General features: G+C 37.9%; 1 protein-coding gene across 3 annotated transcripts in view; it reads left to right on the top strand.

The window, feature by feature from the left end:
- The window catches only part of LOC149801197 (tuftelin-interacting protein 11-like), a 77146-nt gene that overhangs the window by 12091 nt on the left and 42245 nt on the right, over window positions 1–22810 (top strand). For all 3 annotated transcript variants that reach the window (XM_089955239.1, XM_089955238.1, XM_089955240.1), the window contains 3 exons: window positions 5705–5762; window positions 13860–14072; window positions 18365–18515. In XM_089955239.1, coding sequence (XP_089811365.1) covers window positions 5705–5762; window positions 13860–14072; window positions 18365–18515 — 422 coding nt within the window. The remainder of the gene's footprint in view (window positions 1–5704; window positions 5763–13859; window positions 14073–18364; window positions 18516–22810) is intronic.

A 22810-nucleotide genomic window follows, 5' to 3' on the forward strand; every position in this document is an offset into this window, starting at 1 on the left:
AAAAGGCATGACTTCATGTCTCCATTTTGAGAAGTTCTGTGATTAGCCTACATAGCAGCAGGCTAGTTATATTTTGGAACAAGACAAGATTTCACATGTTAACCTTCTTACTCATTCTCAATCTCCTTGTCCAAAGGACATCTCCATTCTCTTCATCACCCTTTGAAGAACTCTGTCGACTAGGTCTAGAATTAGCGTTCAAGTAAAATAAATGTTTACTTCAGGAACAAGAATTGATTTCGTGCAATGGTAGATTCCTTGTCTAAATAGAGCAATCGATCTGCTACAAAATTCCTTTGCCAGCTGTGATTTGCTCAATGTGGTAGCTGACACCTTAATAATTGGTGCCAGCTGTGATTTGCTCATTGTGGTAGCTGACACCTTAATCCTTGGTGCCAGCTGTGATTTGCTCAATGTGGTAGCTGACACCTTAATCCTTGGTGCCAGCTGTGATTTGCTCAGTGTGGTAGCTGACACCTTAATCCTTGGTGCCAGCTGTGATTTGCTCAGTGTGGTAGCTGACACCTTAATCCTTGGTGCCAGCTGTGATTTGCTCAATGTGGTAGCTGACACCTTACTCCTTGGTGCCAGCTGTGATTTGCTCAGTGTGGTAGCTGACACCTTAATCCTTGGTGCCAGCTGTGATTTGCTCAGTGTGGTAGCTGACACCTTAATCCTTGGTGCCAGCTGTGATCTGCTCAGTGTGGTAGCTGACACCTTAATCCTTGGTGCCAGCTGTGATCTGCTCAGTGTGGTAGCTGACACCTTAATCCTTGGTGCCAGCTGTGATCTGCTCAGTGTGGTAGCTGACACCTTAATCCTTGGTGCCAGCTGTGATTTGCTCAATGTGGTAGCTGACACCTTAATCCTTGGTGCCAGCTGTGATTTGCTCAATGTGGTAGCTGACACCTTAATCCTTGGTGCCAGCTGTGATTTGCTCAATGTGGTAGCTGACACCTTAATCCTTGGTCACATTCTTGGGCTCCCATAACATTGAAGCTGTGGTCCAATGGAGGCCGAAGCTTTGATCATTGGACCAGTTTTCACAATGTGCACAATACAAGGTTCCATCTTGAAGGCAGGGAAACCACTCGGAACTCATGTCAAGGATAACCTCAGCAATCATAATTGCTATGGATGCAAACATAGATAATTGTGGGAGCATGTCTCTTACTATTTTGGGATGGTGTATAAGTATGGACTCCTCAGGATTATTATTTACTTATCAGCATCTTAGAGATGTAACCATTTTGAAAGTTTTTCATTGGTGGCTGAAGAACCTTCTTTGGAATGGAGTTCTCATTCTGTCCAACAACTCCACTTCGGTGACTTCTCTCCAACAGCAGTGTGGAACCAAGTACCCAGGCCTCGGTATTCTTCTTTGGGATTTTTTTTAACGGTGTCCTCAATGACAAATCCACATTTCACTTTGATATATACTAGACTGCCTAATGGATGCTTTGTCCTTCAAGGAGGAACTAATATAAACGGAATTGACTCTTCATTCCTGTTTTCACTGAATATATAATTAGTGTGATCAGCCTATAATGGACCTGTTGGTGACAAGATGGAATACCAAATTCCTAACCTTTGTCTCATCAGTCCTGGATCCAAAAGGTCTGAATAATCAATGTTCTTTCTGTAAATTGGAATGACCAAATGTATACCCTTCTCCAACACCTCAGGTTCTGAAGGTGATACAGGAATCAAAAGAATCTGAGTACCTTGTTATCCTGATTACTTCCATGGGAATTGCAAGGAATTGAAATATTCCCTAATCTATGTTATCCTGATTACTTCCATGGGAATTGCAAGGAATTGAAATATTCCCTAATCTATGTTATCCTGATTACTTCCATGGCAATTGCAAGGAATTAAAATATTCCCTAATCTGTGTTATCCTGATTACTTTTATGGGAATTGCAAGGAATTGAAATATTCCCTAATCTATGTTATCCTGATTACTTCCATGGGAATTGCAAGGAATTGAAATATTCCCTAATCTATGTTATCCTGATTACTTCCATGGGAATTGCAAGGAATTGAAATATTCCCTAATCTATGTTGATTACTTCCATGGGAATTGCAAGGAATTGAAATATTCCTGAATCTATGTTATCCTGATTACTTCCATGGGAATTGCAAGGAATTGAAATATTCCCTAATCTATGTTATCCTGATTACTTCCATGGGAATTGCAAGGAATGGAAATATTCCCTAATCTATGTTGATTACTTCCATGGGAATTGCAAGGAATTGAAATATTCCTGAATCTATGTTATCCTGATTACTTCCATGGGAATTGCAAGGAATTGAAATATTCCTGAATCTATGTTATCCTGATTACTTCCATGGGAATTGCAAGGAATTGAAATATTCACTAATCTATGTTATCCTGATTACTTCCATGGGAAATCTTGGACCAACCTCATCAGTCTTGCAACAGAATTGCTGAACTGAACCTGCTCATCTAGATTTTATTAAATACACCCTTTAGAACAAACAGTTTTCATAACATGTGGAGAATTCCTCAAGTGAGATGACCATATGAAAGCAATGGAATATATTCTCATTGGAGAGCACAATTGCATGTTATACTAATGTAGGCATCCATACCTCATTAGCTAACTTCCCACGGCTCTTTTATGAGAAACATTTAGCACCAATCTCAGTTTTACCTACCGTTCCATGGTCACTGGCACACTGTGTTGTTATGAAAGAGATAGTATCAGACAAACCAAAGACCTATCCAGTTTTATGTTCATTTTGAATTTCACCTGGCCAATGACAGTGTATCCTTGCCCAAGTGGAATTTGTATTCACCAGGCTAAACAAGACACCATTTAAAATGCTCTCAAGAGCTTAATTAGTTCACCTTTCTTAAAGTCCTGCCTTCTCACTGCTTTGGTGATCATCAGGCAAAATCAGTGAATGTATTTCTTATTGTTGGACCCATCTACATACAGTTCCAACAAGATGGATCACTATGACTCTTGAATCCCCCTGCTTTCATTGCCAGATAAAGGCTACTGTTCAAGGGGAACCAGATATTGTAATAGGTAATTCTTATCTATTCTAGACACTTCATGTCAAGGTCATCTAGTAGTCTTGGTGCAGGCCTTAGATGTGGTATTCAGGAAGACCAAGTCATTGCATTGAGTGAGATCATGCCTCATTTTGCCTTGAAAAGATGGGAAGGACAACACAGACACTTTTGTCCTGAATTAATCGGGACATCTATTCCACATATCAGACTAAACTTACACCAATGAATTGACTTTGCATATTGGCCCACAAGGCTGGGACAGTCACCACAAATATTATATATGAGCAAATCTTCTTGCTAACTGTAATTATCCATGCCATGGGATGTCCATCCTGGTACACTTCTCCAGTTTTTATCAGAGATCTTTCATCCTGAAAAGCTCAATTTTTGATTGGAAGAAACCTTTACTGATGGTACAAAAGGTTACATTTCCAAGTGACTTTGACAGCTTCATAAGGGTGTGCTTCACGACTTCCACTAGATTTGCAAGAGGGAACAGTTTCCCATTTAGAAGCTGCTCCCAGACATATGGAGTCTATTTCTAGTTATCTACAAGCTGTGTCACTTTCCTTAGATGGGGGATATGAGATGGTCTCTCCAAGGTAAAGGGATGTATCTCCCTCCACCTTTTACCTATTCCCCAAAAGTATTCTGATTCGGTAATGTATTTATTCTTGGAAAATATGTTTCTTTGATAATACTTACCCAATCATAATACACATACAATCTCTCCCAGCCTCCTTGCAGTTACACCAATATTGAGAGTGTACCTCCTGTTCATTAGTAACTGATGATTTTTGCAATGTTTGTATGCATTGTATTTAATTGCAAAGGTTAGAACTTTGCAATATTTGTATACATTGTATTTAATTGCAAAGGTTAGAGCTCTGCAATGTTTTTATGCATTTTATTTAATTGCAAGGTTTAGAATTTTGCAGTGTTTGTACTATTTATACCTTACATATGTGGTAGTGATTAAACCAGACTTTCAGAAGTGAAAATGTTTTAACATTTCATTGAGGCTGTTCTTATTGATATATACAATTTCGATTAAGTTCAGATGAAAGTGAGAGCTGTTATTACTTTTATCGGTATCTTAATAAAATGGAGTAAACTCTTTGGAAATCTTTCCACATTGTGGTGTGTAAGATTGACATCTAAAGGTAAATGTTTATGACATTTATTTCTGCACTAGATTTGGCTGGAAAACAGAAACAAATATTGACAAATGCATTTTATCGAAAAAGGCCAAAAATTTATGGTGCTTAACTTGTTCATTTAATCAAGAGGTAGGAAATAAGACTTGAAAATGATATGCATATATTTCTTTAACACTAAAAAGCACTGATTCCATATTTCTGAGCCTACTCTTAGTCTCAGAATTCAAAAACATTTTAAAAATCAAGTCAAGAAGTTGTATTTCTTGTGAATTATAGGTCTGTATAGAAAAAACCCATGTGTAATCCAAGTTGTTAGTTGGGCTGTTCATAGACCAGAATAGCTGGCAGTACAAGTTGTAAGTTGGGCTGGTCATAGACCAGAATAGCTGGCAGTACAAGTTGTTAGTTGGGCTGGTCATAGACCAGAATAGCTGGCAGTACAAGTTGTTAGTTGGGCTGGTCATAGACTATAATAGCTGGCAGTACAAGTTGTTTGTTGGGCTGTTCATAGACTAGAATAGCTGGCAGTACAAGTTTGTTATTGCTACTCCTCCTGAACTACTTGGAGGATTCATACCAAACTTTACAGATACATTCATCCTGACCTCTAGTTTGGTCCTGGTACATCGCTATGGCCACTATGACAGCTAATTTGAAAATCTTGTTATTGTTACTAATCATAACTGGATGGTTATATCAGCTTGGTGTTTTCAGTGAAAGACTTTGTGTGATGTTGAGTTGATCCTAAATGACAAGGGTGCCAATTTGACATCCAATATGGCTGCCATGGTAGCCATTTTGAAAATCGTGTTATCACTACTTCTGAACAGAAGATCATATTGACATGGAGATTTCACAAAAAGACGTCCTGTGATGTCAGGTTGGTTCTAAATGAAAATGGTGCCAGCTATAAATAGGGCCATCATGCTAGGCATCTTGAAAACCTTGATGTGGCTATTTTATCTGAAAGGCTGATTGAATTGATATGTGGTTGATTGAAGTGATATGTGTCTTGATATGTGGTTGATTAAATTGATATGTGTCTTTGGTTCTGAAAGACTGGTAATGTCTTGTTAGTCCTAGATGAAGATAGTGATTATCTGACCAATGCTGTTGTAAATCTTGAAATTCCTTCTGTCACTACACCCTCATGATGGATGGTCAACTTGTCTTGGGCTATTCACCAAGAGACTAATAATGATAGTTGGTCCTTAATGAAAGTGTTGCATATCTGACATCCAGTACCTCAACTCACAAACAGGAAGTCAAGGTGTTGATTTTACCTGCAATATGGCAACTAGATGGTTTCACCACTGAGCAGTTAAAAAGAGAAGCAGTTTTTTCTTGAATTATTTTGGGCAAATTGAGCATCAGTCCCTTTGATGGACTCTTGTATAATCATTAGTCTATTTTCAAACATCTATGGCACTTACAAATAGTAACGCCTCATCTTTTCATCTTACAGAAGCATTTTAAACTGTTTAAATTTTTCTTTCAGGGAATTTGGAGGCTGGGAAAAACACACAAAAGGAGTGGGAATGAAATTATTGCAAAAGGTAAAAACTTGTAACCTTATATTATTAATTTAAAAAATACTAAGACATTTCAGAAAAGAAAAAGAAAACCTTATTGTGTATACTATTTTTTCTTCTGAAACATAACATCCAAGAAAAACAATTTCACTGTATGACTGCATGTATGACATCAGTGTGCTGTAACACTCATCTGTTGTTAAAGAGCAGGTAATGTGTAGAAATGTTTACAGTTGAGTTATACCCCTTTGTACCTGCTAGTCACAGGATAGTAATGTTAATATTTTAGTTGTACCCGTTGTACCTGCTAGTTTTTAGAGACATTTATCTCTGAGTTGCATCCTTTCATTTGCCTGTTAGTAATAGTTGGTAGTATAATTTTGTTTCTCCAGTAAATTATGCTACTACAAGAACTTTAATTTAGGATGTTACCCTTCTACCCAAATCCAGCCCTACTAAAAAGACAATGATTTGTTTTTGTGTCTATCATGTAGATAAAGCGCAATAACTTTTGTGTCAATTATCTCCCATAGTTGCCATCATATCTGTGTAGTTATTGTACAAGTTGAGCCATATTCCAATGAGAATGCTCACTTGGCATGGTGGTTGGGAGGGTTTTTAAGTAATATGATTTGGTAAGTATTCTGGGAAAAACAATTTCCTGAAAAATTAGCTTTATTCTCAGAATTTGTTCCCTTGTCATATTAATGTTAGGAGAATAAGTAATATGAGTTGGGAATACAGAGCATTCTACCTATACCAAGGGCATCCTTCTAAGGAATAAAAGACTGGATTTCCCATGCAAATGATAACCTTCTCTTCTAACCTGACAGTAACACAGCCTTTAGTCACATGATCTGGGACCCATATGTCCAGTTAAGAAGATTATTGAATTGTTCTTACCAACATTCCACTGCCAAATCCAATGAATCTAGGAGGCTGTGTTGACTTTAATTGGCTCTGATGCTCATCTGTGCTGCTGCCACATGACCCATCAAAGTTTGTCTTTTTGAAGCTAAATCCCTTAGATAAAAAATGGAGATGGCTGACTCTGCATGCCAGTCAAGTTCTTCTGTCATATCTCAGATTGAAATGTTCCATTTCAGTGCAAGGCTCACAGAGATCACTCTAATTTCATGATATGTCATATCTCAGATAGAAATGTTACATTTGAATGCAAGGCTCACAGAGATCACTCTAATTTCATGATATGAAATCCTCTTGAGGCAGCTCTAATCATATGAATATGCTGAGCTGGCTTGAGTAGTGATATCCTATTGTACTGGGAGAAAGAGTTACTGTGTATGTCACATTTTGCTGCTGTGTTCTTCAAGTAGCATTTGAGGACTTACATGGCCACTGCTCTCAACATGTATATTGATGTGAGAGAGAACATGATGACCCCTGATTGCCCACTAAAGGCAACCAACATGATGACCCCTGATTGCCCACTAAAGGCAACCAACATGATGACCCCTGATTGCCCACTAAAGGCAACCAACATGATGACCCCTGATTGTCCACTAAAGGCAACCAATATGATGACCCCTGGTTACCCACTAAAGGCAACCAACATGATGACCCCTGATTGCCTACTAAAGGCAACCAACATGATGACCCCTGATTGCCCACTAAAGGCAACCAACATGATGACCCCTGATTGCCCACTAAAGGCAACCAATATGATGACCCCTGATTGCCTATTTAAGGCAACCAACATGATGACCCCCGATTGCCCACTAAAGGCAACCAACATGATGACCCCCGATTGCCCACTAAAGGCAGCCAACATGATGACCCCTGATTGCCCACTAAAGGCAGCCAACATGATGACCCCTGATTGCCCACTAAAGGCAACCAACATGATGACCCCTGATTGCCCACTAAAGGCAATCAACATAATGACCCCTGATTGCCCACTAAAGGCAACCAATATGATGACCCCTGATTGCCCACTAAAGGCAACTAATATGATGACTGAGTGGGACAAGATGCTACATGTCTGCGGGATGATGCCCCAGTGCTGGACATCACTGTAAATTGCTACACTGCAGACATTGTAGCGATATGACTGGAAAATTTTTAAAGCTGTGGTAAGTCAACAAAGAGAGTTAGGAGGCATGGAGGAGTAGAAACTTGTTTTTGCTCCCCTTGTAATGTTGTCTCTGAAATTGGTTAGGTTTTTGCGTCCAGCATTAGGCTGGGATCTGAGTTTGTGATGTAAAAGGTCCTTTCTCCTTTGCTTGCCTCTTGTCCTTCCTCTGTGGCAGGAAGATTAGTCTTATAACACTGTGTGGATTGGGCAATTTTGAAAGCAATGGCCAATCAAATGGCATTATTGGTAATGCCAGAGAATGATGTGGCCTGACCGACATGGAATGTAAACATGCATCACATTATATCATTTCAAGACTCGCTGAGGCAGTCAATGCCTTTGCCAATCAAATAGTGAGCTGCCCATTTAATGATTCGAGCAGTTGGGCCTTTGTCCTTCACGCATGTTAATTGGCCAACTTTTTAGCAGGCCAAAATATCACCAGTGAGGCAAAGTCTAACATCAAAGACATGGCAATAACATTTTGAACCAGCGTTTTTGTGGTATGAAAAACAGTCTTATCTACTTTATAAAAAATGGAGTTGATCTGTCTACTGCATCTAAATCTTATCCAGAGCTGGGATTTCAGTATGGAAGGCAGCAGACTGTGTTTTTCATCAGTGCAATGAAAACACTGCTGGTATTTCCCATGTCACAAATTCTTCCAGATAGACTGTTGATCTCTGATTTCTGGGGAAGCTGCCACAAGGATGGAGTATCTTCCTCATCATCAACATGTACGTAAGCTTTTACCTTATAGTTATGTGTGGTGGTAGAAGGCAGAGGGCATTCCAAAGCTGACAACACCTGTTATCTTTTCTATGGCATCCTTAAAACTAAACTCAGTTCACTTCACGGTCAGATCTGTGTAAGGCTGTTGTTCAGAGTAACACCACACTCACTATGTGTAGTTTCCTGTTTCTGTTCTGCCTCCATGTCCATATTTATCATCCCTGGCAGCATAGAAAACTCAATGCAGTCATCTCTATGTAAGTCACCATAGCTTCCCAGCATGTAGACCTTGAACATAAGGTTAGTCAGCTATTCCAGCCAAATTTATCAGACTGATATGGATGGCTGATTAAATAGGAGTGTGATTGGCATGACTGCAGGTTGTGTGGAAGGTGGTCTGGTCATTGCCAGTCCTTGTCATCGTGTGGACCTGGATGGACAGATGGATCTATCATTAAAATCCCCATCATGGCAGTACCACAGGCCTAGATCTATCATTGATTCCAATCATGGCAGTACCACAGGCCTAGATCTATCATTGATTCCAATCATTGCAGTACCACAGGCCTGGATCTATCATTGATTCCAATCATGGCAGTACCACAGGCCTGGATCTATCATTGATTCCAATCATGGCAGTACCACAGGCCTGGATCTATCATTGATTCCAATCATTGCAGTACCACAGGCCTGGATCTATCATTGATTCCAATCATGGCAGTACCACAGGCCTGGATCTATCATTGATTCCAATCATGGCAGTACCACAGGCCTGGATCTATCATTGATTCCAATCATGGCAGTACCACAGGCCTGGATCTATCATTGATTCCAATCATGGCAGTATCACAGGCCTGGATCTGTCATTGATTCCAATCATGGCAGTACCACAGGCCTGGATCTATCATTGATTCCAATCATTGCAGTAGCCATAGGACTGGCTCTTGATGGATCTATCATTGATTCCCATCATTGCAGTAGCTATAGGACTGGCTTTTCATGGATCTATGACTGATTCCCATCATTGCAGTAGCCATAGGCCTGGCTCTTGATGGATCTATGACTGATTCCCATCATTGCAGTAGCCATAGGCCTGGCTCTTGATGGATCTATGACTGATTCCCATCATTGCAGTAGCCATAGGCCTGGCTCTAGACGGATCTATCATTGGTTTCCATCATTGCAGTAGCCATAGGACTGGCTCTTGATGGATCTATCACTGATTCCCATCATTGCAGTAGCCACAGGCCAAGCAAGATTGATGGACCTATCACTGATTCCCATCACTGCAGTAGCCATAGGACTGGCTCTTGATGGATCTATCACTGATTCCCATCATTGCAGTAGCCATAGGCCTGGCTCTTGATGGATCTATCACTGATTCCCATCACTGCAGTAGCCACAGGCCAAGCAAGATTGATGGATCTATCACTGATTCCCATCAATGCAGTAGCCATAGGCCTGGCTCTTGATGGATCTATCACTGATTCCCATCATTGCAGTAGCCACAGGCCAAGCAAGATTGATGGATCTATCACTGATTCCCATCAATGCAGTAGCCATAGGCCTGGCTCTTGATGGATCTATCACTGATTCCCATCATTGCAGTAGCCATAAGCCTGGCAAGATTGACAGATCTATCACTGATTCCCATAGTTATATGAGGTGAAGCTGTGTACATTGCTAGATGTATGGATCTAAGAGTAACATCCTCAAAATTGAGATTGATGGATGGATGGGGTGACTTTGAGATGACAATGCCATAATATAGCATGGATCTACTGGATCTTTATAAAACCCAAAAGGGCATGAACTTGTAGACTCAAATGCAGTTGTTGGACTTGTGCCCCTCTGTGTCAGAAAAACCTGTGGAAGGAAGACAGGATTTCAAGGACATAATTTACCTGGAATTTATAATTGTGTCATCTCCTCCTGAGTGAGTCAATGCAACTGCACTTCAGTGTCTAGTGTAGATAGTTGTGATTGCAAAAATTTCATTGGTTTGCTCCCACATTTCTGTCCACACAATCATAGTTGATCATGAATATGTCATACTAGGGGAGGTGGCAGCAATGGCCCCCACATGGCTCACAAGAGATTCTGTCATTGGATGAATACTTAAAAATGTTTGCACTGTCTTTGTGACATTTTCACTTTTTATTTTTTTATTTTTACCTCAGACCAACTTCTGTTGGACAGTTGCTTATTTTTCTTCACACCATATGCATAGATGCCCATCATCCTTAATTGGGCATTAATGTCAAGAATTGTCAAGCCTGTTAATTAATCACACTGCTATAGAAAAAAGTCACAATTTTTCCTAAAGAATAAACAAATAAAATTGGTGAAATTTGAAGCCATAAAAGAATATTTTTGGTCCTTTCAAGTCTTTCTGGTAATTTAATGTAATTTAATGTAACATCATTTTCTGGCATATAACTTGAGAATCTCTTCTGTATTTTCCAGTCTTTACTGGTAATTTGTGACAAAAGATCATTTTCTGGCATAAAACATGCTATATTCAGAACATGTCATTTTTGTCCTTCTCAGTCTTGTTTGGTAATTCATGTCATTTTATCAGTTTCACACCCTTACCCATAACACTTTATTTCACTTAATTGTGTTTTCTTTATGGTGTACTGCATTGTTTGTTTTTAAAAAAAATTAGATTTCTTCAATATATTTCTTTATTTGTGAACTGTAATCAGCAGTGTTCAAAACCTTTCGTGTGTGTCTTGACTTTGAAATGTCAGTCAGTGAATGTAAGCCCATCCTCATTGCCATGAAATGATATTGGAAAAGGAGCTTATGGGCAATATAAGCCCATCCTGATTGCCATGGTATGATATTGGAAAAGGAACTTATGGGCAATATAAGCCCATCCTGATTGCCATGGTATGATATTGGAACAGGAGCGTATGGGCAATGTAAGCCCATCCTGATTGCTATGAAATGATATTGGGAAAGGAACTTATGGGCAATATAAGCCCATCCTGATTGCCATGGTATGATATTGGAAAAGGTGCTTATGGGCAGTGTAAGCCCATCCTGATTGCCATGAAATGATATAGGAAAAGGAGCTATTGGGCAGTGTAAGCCCATCCTGATTGCCATGGTATGATATTGGAAAAGGAGCTTATGGGCAATGTAAGCCCTTCCTGATTGCCATGAAATGATATAGGAAAAAGAGCTTATGGGCAGTGTAAGCCTATCCTGATTGCCATGGTATGATATTGGAAAAAGAGCTTATGGGCAATGTAAACCCATCCTGATTGCCATGAAATGATATAGGAAAAGGAGCTTATGGGCAATGTAAGCCCATCCTGATTGCCATGGTATGATATTGGAAAAGGAGCTTATGGGCAATGTAAGCCCATCCTGATTGCCATGAAATGATATAGGAAAAGGAGCTTATGGGCAGTGTAAGCCTATCCTGATTGCCATGGTATGATATTGGAAAAAGAGCTTATGGGCAATGTAAACCCATCCTGATTGCCTTGAAATGATATTGGAAAAGGAGCTTCAAAGCAAAGTTGATAGGAGCCAGAAGCACTCTGAAGGACAATTAAAAGAATACAAAGAGCTGTGTACTGTAAATAGTGTTATATAACTGTACAAAGTTGATGGGAGCTAGAGGCACTTTGAAGGACAATTAAAAGAATACAAAGAACTGTGTACTGTAAATAGTGTTACATAACTGTACAAAGTTGATGGGAGCTAGAAGCACTTTGAAGGACAATTAAAAGAATGCAAAGAGCTGTGTACTGTAAATAGTGTTATATCACTGTACAAAGTTGATGGGAGCCAGAAGCAGTTTGAAGGACAAGTAAAAGAATACAAAGTGCTGTGTATTGTAAATAGTGTTATATAACTGTACAAAGTTGATGGGGGCCAAAAGCAGTTGAAGGACAATTATAAGAATACAAAGAGCTGTGTACTGTAAATAGTGTTATATAACTGTACAAAGTTGATGGAAGCCAGAAGCAGTTGAAGGACAATTAAAAGAAGACAAAGAGCTGTGTACTGTAAATAGTGTTATATCACTGTACAAAGTTGATGGGAGCCAGAAGCAATTTGAAGGACAATTAAAAGAATGCAAAAAAGCTGTGTACTGTAAATAGTGTTATATCACTGTACAAAGTTGATGGGAGCCAGAAGCAATTTGAAGGACAATTAAAAGAATGCAAAAAAGCTGTGTACTGTAAATTTATAGTTTTATATTATTGTACAAAGTTGATGGGAGCCAGAAGCAGTTGAAGGACAATTAAAAGAATGTAAAGAGCTGTGTACTGTAAATAGTGTTATATAACTGTACAAAGTTGATGGGAGCCAGAAGCAGTTTGAAGGACAATTAAAATAATGCAAAGAGCTGTGTACTGTAAATTTATAGTTTTATATTATTGTACAAAGTTGATGGGAGGCAGAAGCAGTTTGAAGGACAATTAAAATAATGCAAAGAGCTGTGTACTGTAAATAGTGTTATATAACTGTACAAAGTTGATGGGAGCCAGAAACTGTTTGAACGACAATTAAAAGAATGCAAAGAGCTGTGTACTGTAAATTTATAGTGTTATATGACTGTACAGAGTTGATGGGAGCCAGAAGCAGTTTGAAGGACAATTAAAAGAATGCAAAGAGCTAGTGTAACTGGAGTTATATAACTTTACATAAACATGTTTTGCATTGTTTTTAGATAATTTTATAATTCTACTGGCTTCGCTGGCAGGGGGGCAGGGGGCTGAGTGGTTTAAAGTGAATATCTTTACAGATCATTGACATATCACTTCTGTCTATGTGGGTTCAAATCTTAGGCTGGACCTGTGTGTGTGTGTGTGTGTGTGTGTGTGTGTGTGTGTGTGTGTGTGTGTGTATGTGTGTGTGTGTGTGTGTGTGTGTGTGTGTTGCGTGCGTGCGTGCACGCGCGCGCGCTTGCGTGTTCGTTCTTCCCAGTAGCTTCCTTATGGGTCGGTGGTTCTTCCACATTTCCCCTAGTTCTTCCTTCACCAAATATACTGACTGCCATTAATAACATACACGTGCTCAAATATGGTCTTCAACCCATAACAACCATTTTACAACCTCCCAGCACCTGCTTTTGGCAAATGTGCACGAAGTATTGGGTTATATGTGTAGCACTGAAAATGAAACATTTATTCCTTTGTCATGGTGCTTTCTTCCTCATAGGTCAAGGCAAAAACAAGTCTTTATTGCAAAGAAGTCATCTAGTTTTCACTATTATGTTTATTGTATGTATAATAAATAGGATTAAATCATGTTGATAATGACTTCTTCAGATGGGCTATGAGGTAGGAAAGGGACTTGGAAAGACCAGTCAGGGTATAACAAAACCAGTGGAGGCTGTGCAGCGGAAAGGCCGTGGTGCCATTGCATACTATGGTTCAGAACGCACAGAAAGGTCCTTGAAAGATTTTCCCGTTGTGGATTCTGATGAAGAGGAGGAGAAAGAATATAAGGATCAGCTGCAGCAGTGGAAAAAGGAACCAGAGGTACAATTGTAAACCCTTTATATAACAACCAATCTGGGCACCCATTTCAGTGTAAAAGACATATCTTTTAGTTGAAAATAAAGAGCTTCTTTAATTTGTAAAAAGATTTTTGCCTTAAAGTCAATGATGTTCTTAGTACAAGGTATTTTTGAGGTTGCATGAATTGTGTAAGGGTATAAATTTCTTTAAGAAAGAAATGTACATAAATGCTTCTTTTGGCAGCAGTTTAAACTTATATTTGTTTGAAACTTTGGAGGAAGAGGAGAGTTTTGCTGAGCCACAACTCAAACATACAAGAAGATGCATAGAATATTTTAGCATTGAATAATGATTCTTAAGTGGAAACAACAATTCCTCTTTCTAAATCCATTAAATTAGGTATTGACAAAAATATAATTTTTTATGCAACCACAAAAATTGACATTGACAATAACTAATGAATTCATGATATGAAATCTTCTTTCCCATGGCTAAGCACCATCATCATCAGTGTTTGGATATTATATAAAACCTTCGCAAAGCTTTAAAGTAATAATACTACTATACAGATATATATTCCACCTGTCACTAATTTGGGTTAGATGCCTCTACCTGTTATTGGGAAAGGCACTAATTTGGGTTAAATGCCTCTACCTGTTATTGGGAAAGGCACTAATTTGGGTTAGATGCCTCTACCAGTTATTGGGAAAGGTACTGATTTGGGTTAGATGCCTCTACCAGTTATTGGGAAAGGCACTAATTTGGGTTAGATGCCTCTACCAGTTATTGGGAAAGGCACTGATTTGGGTTAGATGCCTCTACCTGTTATTGGGAAAGGCACTGATTTGGGTTAGATGCCTTTACCTGTTATTGGGAAAGGCACTGATTTGGGTTAGATGCCTCTACCTGTTATTGGGAAAGGCACTTAGTTACATCTCATTTGTGTAATATAGCCATAATTAAAGTTCTAAAAATGCCTTTTAATACTAAGAAGCCAACAACAACAACAGCAACAACAGAAATTATTCTTCTGTGAACTGTGAACTTTTCTTTGGTTTAGAGTAATAAAAGGAAACTGAAATATTTAAAGGCAAATTTTATACATGACCAGCACAAAGCATCGTTAGAATTTGGCACAGGTTGAAAATATTTGCTACCTTCTTTTTATCCAGTAGCTGAATGGTTTACCAAGTGGAAAAAGTTTTTGAATAACTTGTTTCTGGCATGTGTTCTTTTAAAAACGTCTTCATATCCATTTTATTGTTGCATTCCACTTTGCATATCTTCCAATATCATCTTAAAGTAAACATTGGCAATTTACAGTTTAGTTAGGAGACAGGTGTCGGAAAGTTCATTCAGGAGACAGGTGTTGGAAAGACTCTTTTTGATGAATAAATTTCGAACCCTGGTTATAGTTCTTTCTTTTCCAATTTCCTGGTAGGAATTATTTTTTATGGATTTTTTTATTAGATATCAAAACCATAAAACAGCATATTTGCAACCATTAATTTGAGCACTGAATAATAATGATAATAATAATAATAATTATCATATGATGGTTTGCAGTTGAGACAGAGCTCTGTGGAACCCTTGTGGCTACTTTAATTTTGTTTTGAGATATGTATTTTTTTATACTACCATTGTAAGTTGTGTGCATTATTTTATGACATTTTTTTGTTAACATAGTGCTTCTATGGCCCATAACTTTGTAATAGTTGGAGAGATTTTCATTTTGCTTGTCTAGCTTATAACTTTGTAATGGCTGGATAGGTTTGCATGAAACTTTTCCCATCTGTATATTATGTTCAGACTGAGTACTGTATGTCATAGATCTGCCTCTTTCATCTAGGTCAAGGCCATGGCAATGGGGAATACATAATTCTGTGATTTGTATCTTTGTCAAGAATATTTCTTATGAACCACTTTATATACTTTATGGAACTTTAACCAATTACCGATCAGGTTTTGACTGTGTCACATACCATAGCTAGACTCCTAAATCAAGGTGAAGGACACAGCAATATAACTCTAACATTAATCCATGTATGGTTTATAACATTTAAACTATTCAGGATACTTTTTCTAGAGTCTTTGAACATTTATTTTGTACCACACTGTAACATAGTAGTAGAAAACCTCATTTTGGCTAGTATTTTGTGGTACAGATCAGACCTGCAATATATGCTTGTATCATTAAGATCTTTGAGTGAGATCAATGTATATTAATTAGCTGATATTGATTGAACTTGTGACCACTTTTGAGGTCATTTCTGATTTGATTATGATCAGACTTGGAACATATGCTTATATCATTGAGATCTTTAAGTGAGATCAATGTATACTAATTAGATGATATTGATTGAGCTTGTGACCACTCTAGAGGTCATTTCTGATTTGATTATGATCAGACTTGATATCATCGAGATCTCGGACAGTTTCAGTACTGAGCATATCCATGTTTGTTAATGACGTTATCTTGCATCTGATTGGCTAGGCATAAGCACTCAAGAAGCCTCATATCTGATCTGATCAAAATTGGAATAAGGGTTGATGTTATCAGACTCTTGGTCAATATCAAATGCAGATTTATTATTGAGGAGACCTTGCATGCAATTGGTTGAGCTTGTTGCCACTCATGATGCCATATTTGTGATCTGATTTTGATCCAACTTAAAATGTGGGCTATATTAATGAGAGACTTTGCATCTTCTCGGCTGAACTTGTTACCTCTTCAGATTAGAGACAATATTTTTCATTGAGTTTCCATAAAACTTGGTTAGGGGGCATTAACCAGTTATTATGTACTTTTGAGAGAGTGATGTATGTATGGTGAAGTTGTTTGCATTTAAAACATGCGCAATGGAGAGAATGTTGGCATATCTCTATACTACAGTAATATAATGTGGATGATATTTCTTTGGATATTGTACTTTTGGAAATTGCACATGATGGAAGCACACTGCTAACTAAAATGACCACTCCCTTGTGCTAAAAGTTCAGCCTGAATTAGTCTAAAGTACACTATCCATAGCAGCTATTAAAATAGGGAAAATTTGCCAGACAATACCAGCTTCTGAAAGTGCAAGTAATAGATTACCAAATATATAAAATGTAAAAAAAGTTATGGGCTCTTTTTTATACAGTTACCTCTGAAGTTCAGGAAGTGAAAATGACCAAGTAGAGCTAGCACTTTTTTGAAAGGTGCACATCTTGAATAAGGCCAAGCTGTATACATCTGGAGTAAGGCCAAGCTGTATACAAACAAAGTCATATGGACAGCATTCTTTTGCATACCAGGGCCCAGCAATGTGGAATGAATTGTCCACTGAACTTAGACACAAAGACACAGTGATCACATTCAAGAGTGCTCTCAAAACTCACTTATTTCGACTGCAAGAACAAACTTAAAGACCTAATAATGTTTCCTGCCTTAAATATTCTCAGCATATTTTTTTAATGTTTTCTAATTTCATGGTGTTTGTTTTTGTAATCATAGCATTATATGTTTTTTATCTTATAGGTTTGTCTAATGTTATAAAGCACTTAGAGCTTCTAAAGATTAGGCGCTATACAAAGTCCTCATTATTATTATTATTATTATTATTATTATTATCATTATTATACTCTATAACCCATATTACACCCATCAATCAAACACCAAAATAAAGGGAATTTAAGGTTCTTTGAATTATACCTAAGATATACAAGGTCTTTTGTAAATAGCCAGCATAATCAGTGAGGAAAGCCGGGGAAATTCTTTTTCTTTAATATGCTAACCCTATGCAAAATGTGAAACTGTAGAGCGCCACCTTAATGCATTTATCAATATCTTGGGTGACTTTGACTTGGAGCAAGAGACTGTGCATTTTAATTAATATGTCCTGATCTTTAAAACATGTTTATCAAAATATGGTAAGATAGGTTAAAATCTACTTGATATATTTGGAAGACAGGTTACCTAGGTTGTGAACTACATAAACCTTATTAGTGACATCGTCAGCTGTTAAGTTATGTAAATCATTTGAGTGATGTCAGGCCTACTTAGGCCTCTTGTTTATGTTTGATATCTCTTCCAGTTATAACCAGTCATGACAAATGGGATAATATAACATATATAATGTTACTCTTGTGTAACAACATGTGCTTTTACTGAAAATAGATGAATAGCTGGTTATCAGTCAATCCATCAAGCTTAAATGGAAAATTGAAGCAATGCAATGGACTCATTTTTATCATCAACTTCATTTCAGAGAAAACTCTGGCAGATACTGGTTGTATAAATATGTTGCTTGCATAAGTTTTATTCATTTTAGGAGAAAGAGAAAAAGAAAAAGCCAAAGTATGTGTACAAGACTGCACAGGAGGTTATTGAATCTGGGGGTAAGAAGTCAAGAAAAACCAACAGTGAACTGGCCAAGGTGAAGGTCATTGACATGACTGGCAAGGAGCAAAAGGTTTTAAAAGGTAAATTCATGTGCACAGATCAACATTATTATCAATGACCAAGAAAGGAACATAAACTTGATTTTAAGAAAAGTCATTTATTTCTGAAACTACTTTTGACATACTGGGTATAGTATTGTATTTTAGTCAGTCAGCATGATGATAGACCAGATGAGCTTATGTGATGTCCTGTTGCCTGACATCTGTCGTCCATTATCCATTAGTACAAAGTTGTTTTTGTTGTTCCTCCCAAGCTATTTGGGGGATTGACATGAAACTTTACATGCACATTCCACCCAAGGTCTAATTTGTTCTAAATGAAAGTGTTGCCATTCAAATAGCCAGTACAGCCACCATGACCACCATCTTGAAAATCTTATCACTACTCCTCCTGAACAGATGGTCATGGAGTTTTCACTAAATGCCTTCTTATAGTGTTGAATTGGTTCTAAATAAATATAGTGCCAATTTGACAACCATTATGAAAGAGCCATCTTGAAAATCTTGTTATTGCTATTCATCATATCAACATGAGGTTTTTACTGAAAGACTTCTGTTGGTGTCTGGTTCATCCTAAGTGAAAAATATTGCCCCATACGTAGACAGTGGGATTTTTATTGTGTCTAATTGGTCCTAAATGGAAATAGTGCCAATCATACCTCCAGTTTTGTGGTGATGGTGGCCAACTTCAAAATTGTGCAATCACTACTACATCATAATTACAAAATAGAAACATCAATTTTTCACTAAAAGACTTCGTAGAAGATATATAGCTTGTCATAAATGAAAATATTGCCTACAATATTGTCACCATGGTAGCCGTCTAGAAAATTGGGTTAAAGCTACATCTGAACAAATGGTTATGTAGACATGGGGTTTCACTACATATATTAGCAACATTTGAACCTGTCTCTAGGGATTTTGTACGTACAATCGTGATGAAGAGTGCACCAAAGTCATGTGAACTTGATCCAATTCCAACATCACTGCTGCTTGAGTGCTTAGATCCAGTATTGCCTTCACTAACTGTTGTTATTAATACTTCTCTCTCATCTGGGGAATTCCCATCATTTTTCAAAACTGCCATTGTAAAGCCTCTGCTGAATAAACCAACACTAGACCATAACGATTTAAAGAACTACTGCCCAGTTTCTAATCTCCCATTCATTTAAAAAATCTTAGAAAAGGTTGTTCTATATCAGCTTGTATCTCATCTAAATTCAGATAGTCTTTTTAGCAATGTACAATCTAAATATCGCCCTTGCCACAGTACTGAAACAACTCTTCTAAAAGTAGTTAATGACATTCTCTCTGCTTTGGATAGCGGAAAGATTACAGTCCTCACCCTCCTTGATTTGTCTGCAGCATTTGTCACAATAGACCATGATATATTACTGCACCGTCTCCAACATGTATTTGGCATTCAAGATACAGCCTTACTGTGGTTCAAGTCCTACTTGGTCAACAGGACACAAATTGTATCTGCAAATGGAATACACTCCAGCCCAGTTGATCTATGTTGTGGTGTTCCACAGGGGTGTATTCTTGGACCTGTTCTCTTCATTCTATACACTCACTCTCAAGTGTCATAGATCATCATCCAGTGTCTCACCAATTGTACGCTGATGACACCCAAATATACAAATCTAGCCACCCAACTGAAGTTAATGCTACATCCAAGGTGTAGAGAGGTGCATTTCTGATGTGAAATCTTGGATGACTTGTAACAAGCTGCAGATGAATGATGATAAAACTGAGGCCATTCTGATCACAACACAAGACTTTCTCATTCACATCCTTTACCTCAAACAATAAATATCAGCAACACCAACATTAAATTCATACAATCAGTACGAAACCTAGGTGTTACTCTGGACAGTACTCTCACATTGCACCAACATGTCATGAACATATGCAAGGCTGCATATCTTGAGCTGAGACACATCAGCTCAATTCGCAAATATCTTTCAGTTGATGCCACTAAAATACTTGTGTGTTCATTAGTACTTTCAAGACTGGACTATTGTAACTCAATTCTGTCTGGTTCATCTCAATATCTACTCCAGAAACTTCAGAAAGTTCAAAACACAGCTGCTCGGATCATACTTAGAGTACCACGATCAGAGCACACCTCCCCGCTGCTCTGTACCCTACACTGGCTATCCATTCGATCCAGAATCAAACACAAAATTTGTTCTCTGTGCTACGTTTCACTGTCGGACTCTAGTCCAACATACCTATCTGACCTCACCCATGTGTACACACCAGCAAGATACTTACGCTTCTCTTCTGACAATCGTATACTCATTATTCCCACTATGAAAACAAAGTCATATGGACAGCGTTCTTTTGCATACCGGTGCCCAGCAACGTGGAATGAATTGCCCACTGAACTTAGGCACAAAGACACAGTGATCACATTCAAGAGTGCTCTCAAAACTCACTTATTTCGACTGCAAGAACAAACTTAAAGACCTAATAATGTTTCCTACCTGAAATATTCTCAGCATGTTTTTTATTTTTTAATGTTTTTCTAATTTCATGTTGTTTGTTTTTGTAATAATAATAGTATGTTTCTTATCTTATAGGTGTTGTCTAATGTTGTAAAGTGCTTAGAGCTTCTAAAGATTAGGCGCTATACAAAGTCCTCATTTTAAAGTTTTGTTATCACTACTTATCTTACATAAATGATGGCATTGACATGGGTTTTTTCACTATATCACTTCTTGCAATATTAAATTGGTTCTGAATGAAAATTGACCTGCAAAATGGCACTATGATGGCCATTTGGAACTCTTAGTGTCACTACCCCTCTTCCATGGAAGTTAGCAATGACTTGGAGTTTTGGCTAAAATTCTTATTGCTGTATTGTTCTGAATGAAAATGGTACAGACCAAAATACCATCATATCCATGCTCTTGTTAAGGAGTGTTGAAAACAAGACCTTAAGGACCTTGAGGTTAAGTCAGAGGTCATTGCTTTCACTTTTGTTTGATTGTACTTCATTCAGCCTGTGAACATATTGACTTTTGACTAAACCACATATTTAGTTGATATCAGTACTCTGAAAAAGTTGATATCAGCACTCTGAAAAAGTTGATATCAGCACTCTGAAAAAGTTGATATCAGTACTCTGAAATTCATTGCGAGGTGAGAGGTCATAGGTCTTGTATCATTCAGGTTGTTAGCCTTACTGGCTTTTGAACATTATAACAGAAATGGGTATGAATGGGTTTTTATCAAACCCTGTTTGTGGATAAATCCGATGAATAACTTGATGATCCAGTTGAATAACTTTTTCTCCAGAAATATTTATTATAGATTGAATAAATACTTAACATGTGGTACATCTTGACATTATCTGAGACAAGGTCAGTGATTTTCTATCCATGATATCAGGTTAAGGGTCAAGGCTATGACAGAATTTTGTACTGTACTTAGAGGTGAGGCTCTGAATGGTCAAGTGGTCTAAAGCGCTTACTGTTACAGATTACTGCCATCTCACTTCTCTCTGAGTTCGGCCAATGTGGGTATGTGAGAAAGCTTGCCAGTAGTTTCTCTTGGGTCGGTGGTTCTTCCAAGGGTTTTCCAGGGTTCTTCCTCCACCATTAATACTGGCCGCCATGTATAGCCAATCTTATGCTGAAAAATGTTGTTAAACCCTACAACAACAACAAGCACTTAGAGGCATCTTGTATACATGTTGACTCAGACATATGAATAAATATTTTTCTTTACAAGTTAGGTATGTTTACATTCCTGAAGGATTTCATATCTTAGTGTTTCTCACAGATATCAGAGATGGTTTCTAAACTCAGTAATTTAAAGGAATGAACTGACAGAAGGAACATACTTATCTTGGATTTCTGGAAATTCTTTTTGGCCAGTAGAGTGTCAATCCCTTCAAGGGACTCTTGTAATTATGTAGTTTTTGGCTTATTTACCTGATGCTTCCGTGCTAGTGTTTGAATTAAATTTAGAGTTTTATTTATGTTTTCACAATATCAGGTTTTGACCAAAAAAAAGTTACTTTATGGTTATGAAGAATTTATTTCTACCAAACACAGGCAATCACATGTAGTTTCTACCAAATACAGGCAATCACATGTAATCTCTACCAAACACAGGCAATCACATGTAATCTCTACCAAACACAGGCAATCACATGTAATCTCTACCAAACACAGGCAGGGGCCCCGAGTGGCCGAGTGGTCTAAAGCGCTCTCCGTTACGGATCACTGCCATCTCACCTCTGTCTGCGGCGGTTCGAGTCTAGGATTCAGCCAATGTGGGTATGTGAGAAAGCTTGCCAGTAG

Source organism: Sinohyriopsis cumingii, chromosome 4 (assembly GCF_028554795.1).
Source record: "Sinohyriopsis cumingii isolate HCF-2022 chromosome 4, ASM2855479v2, whole genome shotgun sequence".
Classification (NCBI taxonomy): domain Eukaryota; kingdom Metazoa; phylum Mollusca; class Bivalvia; order Unionida; family Unionidae; genus Sinohyriopsis; species Sinohyriopsis cumingii.